At 40.8% G+C, this 6,412-nt stretch overlaps 1 protein-coding gene and 1 long non-coding RNA gene across 2 annotated transcripts; one reads left to right on the top strand and one right to left on the bottom strand.

The window, feature by feature from the left end:
- Positions 1-67: 67 nt before the first annotated feature.
- On the bottom strand, positions 68-1,940 carry LOC131721035 (uncharacterized). The gene is made up of 2 exons (XR_009319826.1): positions 1,697-1,940; positions 68-1,502 (listed from the first exon to the last, which is right to left on the bottom strand). It is a non-coding gene; the product is annotated as an uncharacterized LOC131721035 (long non-coding RNA).
- Positions 880-3,696, top strand: LOC117966153 (small integral membrane protein 24-like). The gene is made up of 3 exons (XM_034911642.2): positions 880-1,337; positions 2,158-2,293; positions 2,889-3,696. The coding sequence occupies exons 1-3, from the start codon at positions 1,271-1,273 to the stop codon at positions 2,974-2,976; spliced, it is 291 nt and encodes a 96-aa protein (XP_034767533.1). The 5' UTR covers positions 880-1,270; the 3' UTR covers positions 2,977-3,696.
- The last annotated feature ends 2,716 nt before the right edge of the window (positions 3,697-6,412 follow it).

Here is a 6,412-nt window from a genome sequence, read left to right on the forward strand (position 1 = left end):
CACAGTGAATTCGTTCTTATAACTGTGTAACAAATATATATTGTAAGTATTTTCATTATTATTGATCTTAATCACCGCCCCCCCCCCCCCCCCCCCCCAACAAAAACTAATGATGACAAAGAGCCAGAATAGGGAGTATCAGGTTTAAATACCAAATGTGTAGCTTTAATACATTATGGTTGCTTAGCGATTTGCATCTTAATAAAATACATTTGGAACTAAATACTGTTTATTTCTTCTTCTTCGACCGTGTGTGAGTAAAAAAAAAAAAAGAAGAACAAGGAAGATAACATGTGCTGGGCCATATTCATAAAAAAAATCATTCGAGTTTATTATTATTATTATTTTAAAAAAATGAAGAACAAGGAAGATAACATGTGCTGGGCCATATTCATAAAAAAATCATTCAAGTTTATTATTATTATTATTTAAAAAAAATGAAGAACAAGGAAGATAACATGTGCTGGGCCATATTCATAAAAAAATCATTCAAGTTTATTATTATTATTATTTAAAAAAAAATGAAGAACAAGGAAGATAACATGTGCTGGGCCATATTCATAAAAAAATCATTCTAGTTTTTTTTTTTTTATTATTTAAAAAAAATGAAGAACAAGGAAGATAACATGTGCTGGGCCATATTCATAAAAAAATCATTCTAGTTTTTTTTTTTTATTATTTTAAAAAAATGAAGAACAAGGAAGATAACATGTGCTGGGCCATATTCATAAAAAAAATCATTCGAGTTTTTTTTTTTTTTATTTAAAAAAAATGACTGCGCTCTTCAAAATCCAAATCAGTTCTCAGTAAGTGCAAAAGTCCCACACATATCGTGAAAAGAGTCTCAGTGAACATGCACACTAACACTCCAACAGATAACGAGTCAGATAAGAGACTCCTGTGAATGTGGAAATGTAAAAGTGCTGGAAGTTGATGTTTGCAGTTCATGAACCTGGGTTGAAGTTCATTTCCACTGTTGTGTTTAGAAAGATTAAAAACATTCCTTTAAAAAAAGTACTTTTATGAACGGGGTCCAGTATCTGCCGCTAGGGTTCAATTATACTGGGAAGATTTCCAAAAGGTAATAGGTTTGCATTTTGTTTTTTCAAATGCACAGAAGAGAAAGTCAAACGTATGTAACTTACGTAAGCAGATATTTCACCAGCTTAGTCACTTCTCAGTTTATCTCTGTAGTACTTTGATCTCGGAGGATCTCATGTGGTAAAACACTGAGCCCTGCCTGCCAGTGTATCTTAAGACACGCAGCAAAATGGTTCTTCCTCTTCGCTCCCTGGCCTGCTTCCTTCTCCTGGTTTCAGCAGCTGCAGCCCAGCAAGGTAAGTGCAGCTGTTCCGCAGGACCTCCCTCCCAGGTTTTGCTAGGGCAGCCTCAGCGGTTTTCATTGTCCAGACTGGAGTTTTCAACAGCAGCTGCTGATCTGTATTGACTCAACCTTGGACTTGAAAGCCCCAGACTCAAGTAAATGCACGCTATGACTCCGGCTGTAAATGTTTAAAAGAAAACAAAAAGAAATCACAAACAGCGTAGTAGTGTTTTAGTAAATGTTTAACGAAAAATGTTTTAATGCAGATCTTTTTTTCAAAATCTTTCACTAGTTAGAGAATCTCGATGCATTGCAAGCCACTGGAATCGAACACTTGTCTGTGTGAAAATGACACCGCTGTCATTACATTACCTGTGAAAGGGTAGCGTGGCGGCCCAGGCTGGCTAGCGGTGGGAATAGCAGAAGCAGGAGTCCAGAGATTGCAGTTAGCCGTTTTATTTACAACAAAACAACTAAACAAAAAAAAGCAAAAATGGGCAGAGCTGTAACGGTGAGACTAACACAACAGGAGAGCAACCTGCTGCTTGGGGCGTGTACAACACCAGTGAACTAAGCTAACCTGGGGACTGCCAGCTCGCCAAAACAGCCTTTTATTCTCGCATGGCTAGCTTGTCTGGCAGCGGGAGGGGGCGCAGATACTATGCGGTGATGCACTGACTTCAACACAGACGTGTGAATGAAATCACCAGCACCACACGCGATACTGTATATATACAAGTCTACACATGCAGGGCGTCTGCCCCTGGGCTGCAGTTACGATGCTGCCTCGATTGCCACTCTTTTAACCCTCATGGTATTCCTATATCTTTCAGCTGGGAGAGTGAGCGAATCCACGTCAGGTACGAAGACTCTGCAGCCCTGGTTAGTGGGGCTCATTGCAGTGGTGGGGTTCCTGTTCATTGTCTTCACCCTGCTGATCGTTAAGAGACTCTTCTTCCAGAACGATAAGTAAGCAGCACATCAGTTCAGAGGGATCACAGCTGTAACACTGAATGCACACAGTGCTGTAACAGTTAATGAGCTTTAGAAACGTAAGATTGACAGGAGGGGCAACCCTCCAATGCTCAATCAATTAGCATGCCAGATTTAAATGCAGCCAGCAGCCCTTTAAATGATAGATTTGAACACCAAACTGTAAGAATATTAAACACTATCATTTAAACACAAGAGGCTGTGGATTAAAGTTCAGAATTGCTCGAATGTTTTATAGCATTGCACATTGAACTCTGTCAGCTGATGTTTAATAATCAGACTGACGTTTACGATTGGAAAGATAAACTTGCATGGCTTATTGAATCATAGACCAAAAAAAAAAAAAATTAAAAATGCTGTTGTCCACCAGGGGTCAGTATATACCTTAAATAAGTGAACATTTCAAAAAAGTATTGTAAATTTATTGTTTCTATGTAATGTGGTCAATAGGTTCCATATCCATGTGGCTTTTAACCCTTTCCGATGCTGCACATTATCCAGTGAATAATGGGGCTGTGTGATTTGAGAATCGCTGTGACCGCTGAGTCCGATCTTTCTTCTGTTGTTACAGACCTGAAGGAGATGATGAAAGCAGCATAGATGGACATGACAACCTGAACCTGCAGTTAGAGGAGGCCGGGAAGGTCAGCTCCCTTTAACTGGGACACAGAGCCAGTGTGTGTGAACTGTGCGTTCTCCACCATGGCGTTCTGGAGCAATTAACTTCCTGAATCTGAGATGTGCTCCGTGAAATTTAGACTGGAGCATTTGAACTTGTCTTGATTTATACCACTGCTGAGCTTCATAATGAACCTTGCTATCACTGCGAGCTTCGAAATTATAAGGTGCAGGTGCAGCGTTATACCATTCAAATCAGTGACGTAGCTAGGGGGTGGGTTTAAAGGTTTGAACCCCTGTCCCCCCGAAATTAATTATTCAACTATGTGGGACAAAAAAAATATCAGCCATAAAATCTTGATCCATCACCAGGGGAAATTTCAATTTTTTCCTGTTTTTTGTTATTCATTCATTTGTAGAGTTTATGGTTTCTAAAATAAATGATATAATTGAAGAATATTGTACCACCAGTACCTTATTAAATTATCACATGATAAATGATCCGAAAGGTATTATCCCACACTTCATATTTTCTTTAAACCATTAAGTGCCATTGTCCTCATTTGAGGACAGGCTACTTTGTAATTTTTTTAAGCATTTTTAACTAGCATCTACCTGATATTGAAAATGTTTAATTAGATTGTTATAACTTACTCTAATTTTGCTAACGGTAAACGTTAAATCTAAATGTAAAGTATCAAATTACGTAAATAAGCCTGTTTTAGTTTTTTTTTTCAAATTAAAAATAATTTGGTACTTCATGGGTTGTAATAATATTATTTAATTTATGTATTTTTTAAAAAGGCCCTCAGCGCACACCCTTCTCACACCACAAGATGTCGCCCAAGACCTTTCTCTGAATCTTTGAGCACCTATACTGTAATATTTTTCGATGAGACAGGGCCACAACTAAATAAACATAGTAGGATGATCACAAACGTGTGTAAAATGTGACTGTAACCCTGTGTGACAGTAGCTGCTCAAACCTTTTTAAACTGTAGACACTCCATCAGCCACAACTGTCCAAATCCGCACACAAGCCCCTTCTTTGTAAGGATCTTTGTAATATACTGTGCATTGGAAATCACAGTAGTGACTCCGGTCTAGTTAGACTAAAGGGTGGAGGCTCAGTTATATCAGTCCTATAAAGATCTATTGTCAAAGTGGACAAGGTTTTTGGTCAAGCAAGGTATCCTGCTGTCCGACACTCACTTGCAGCCGTAGAAGCTTATAATCTCTACAGCAAACTCTATCCAAGGAGAATCAGGATCCAACAGGATAGTCATCAATCACTAGAAAAGTAACTGATAAACTGAAAACTCACTACTTTAATAAGCAGATACAACGTTCTTCAGACAGGTAGAAATAGCCAGGTAGACTGGAGCAGTCACGGACAGTATTTTCACCATTGTCCCATGAAACTGAAACATATAAAGGCAAAACTTCCAGCAGATAGATGTGCACTAATGAAGCTGAACCATTCTTGTACGTTTTGAAGAAGTTTTGAAGAAGTTTTGGGTGAAACAGACGAAAACTATTTGAAAACATTTGCTGCTTGTGCCACTCAGTTTTAACCACCGCTGTTACCAAGCAACCTGCTGGCAAAAGCCTTGTGTAACTGACAGCCAACTAAAGCAATAGGGACTCCCTTCTCCCTCCCTCCCTCCCCCCTCCCCTGTCCCCCCTACCTCCCTCCCTCCCTCCCTCCCTTCTCCCTCCCCCCTCCCTGCCTCCCTCTCTCACTGTTGGATTCTTCTGAAAAGGAAGTTTCCTGACATTCCGGCAGCAGTGTAGTCTGTCCACCTGGCAACAGAACTAAGATCTGTCTACACACAACTAGATACCAGACAGTCAGCCAGAGTCCCAGTCTGTGCCAGCTTCAGTGGCTGAAAATACCAGCACACGGATAACGCATTCCAAGAAGCTGGCGACGGCCAGAGTTCACTCGCAGGTTCCCCACCTCTTCAATGAGCAGGAAAGCTGTTATACCAAGATATAGCCTTCCGTCGTTCAGCAAATGAGTATCGTGAGAAGATACTGACTTCACTAGTTATGTGCACTCCCTGAACGCAGTCTTTCACCCAGTCCTGCAACTATATGTTTTTCAGAATAAGGTGGTAACAAAGTGCTAGAGCCTTAAGTGATGTGAGTAGGGATAGCCAATCAGTAACTCAGAATGAACCCCTTAATAAGGTACACAAGGAATTGAGAGGCCGTTCAAAATGTTTTTACAGGATAATTAAAAACTTGGTGACTCACCTGGTAAAGGCACACCGGTGTGGAGTGCGGGCCGGGCTGTGTCAGTGTGGCTCGAATCCTGCTCCTGCTGAATCTTGCCTGGGTGCCCACAGGAAGTGTTGCTATGGTCTTGAAGTTCCTGCATGGTTTGGGAGGGTAGTTGCCTGGGCCTAATTTGCTTCGTTCAAAAAATCTAATGAAACAGCCGGGACAGACTGTTGCCATCCCTGATCTAAGTTTCAAAACTGGAGTTATTTATTTTAAGGATACAACTATAAGAGTGTGAAGTAACGTTTCGGCTAGCACCTTCTTCAGCATGCTAATCAGTTATTACACTGAAGAAGGTGTAATAACGTATTTGACCTCATTCTGATGGAGCGTTTAGAACTGTCTTTAGAAAAGGAAAGATACAAACTTTACACTAGAAAAGAAAATCATCATGATTCTGTCAATGTGCAAAACCAGCGGATTTGTGGAGATAGTCTCTCAGGAGCTCCGATGGCAAGGGAACTCGGAGTGTCAGATTTGGAAAAAGTTTCTTTAGCAATGGGCTCCAGAGCATCTCTGTCCGGTAGATATTAATTTCACAAGAGGGTATCCAGTGCTGATGTCTATGGGATGATTGATTCACGTGAAACAAGAGATTCAGAAAATTAACAACTTTTAAAAAGTTAATATCGAGGCGGCTACATTGACTTTTGAACCAGCGCAAATGTCTGCAAAAAAAGAAATTGGAAGTAAATAAACTGGGAATGCTACTGTGGTGCATTCCGCTATGATGTAGATGCTTTTCAAAGCCAAGATTGACTTGCCAAGTGTAAAGAGCTTTATACTGCATGTGTGGTTCTGACTAGAAAACTGAAGAGTGGCATGTGTAAGGGAACCCTGACATGTGGATACTCTGCTCATCCTAAACAGTGATTGGAGCTGGAGCTGCAAGCCTTTGAGATAGTGTGGAGGTCTCTGTCCAAGACAGGGAGGAACAGCACAGACCAGGGCTGGCCAAAGCTGGCCCTTCCACTCCTGGTCTTTGTTCCAACCCTGTTCTAAATTGTTTACACCTCCATCCAGACCCTGAAATCATCTTGTTTTACCTGTAAAACCCGGAGTGGAATGGCCCTCCAGGACCGGGATTGGACACACCTGGTGTAGACATTTTTCCATCCCTACAGTCAGGACCTTTTGTGCATCAACCACAGTGGCTGCTGCACTCCAAATAGCCGGAAAGCTTGTTCAAAA

Source organism: Acipenser ruthenus, chromosome 47, assembly GCF_902713425.1.
Source record: "Acipenser ruthenus chromosome 47, fAciRut3.2 maternal haplotype, whole genome shotgun sequence".
NCBI classification, from domain to species: Eukaryota; Metazoa; Chordata; class Actinopteri; order Acipenseriformes; family Acipenseridae; genus Acipenser; species Acipenser ruthenus.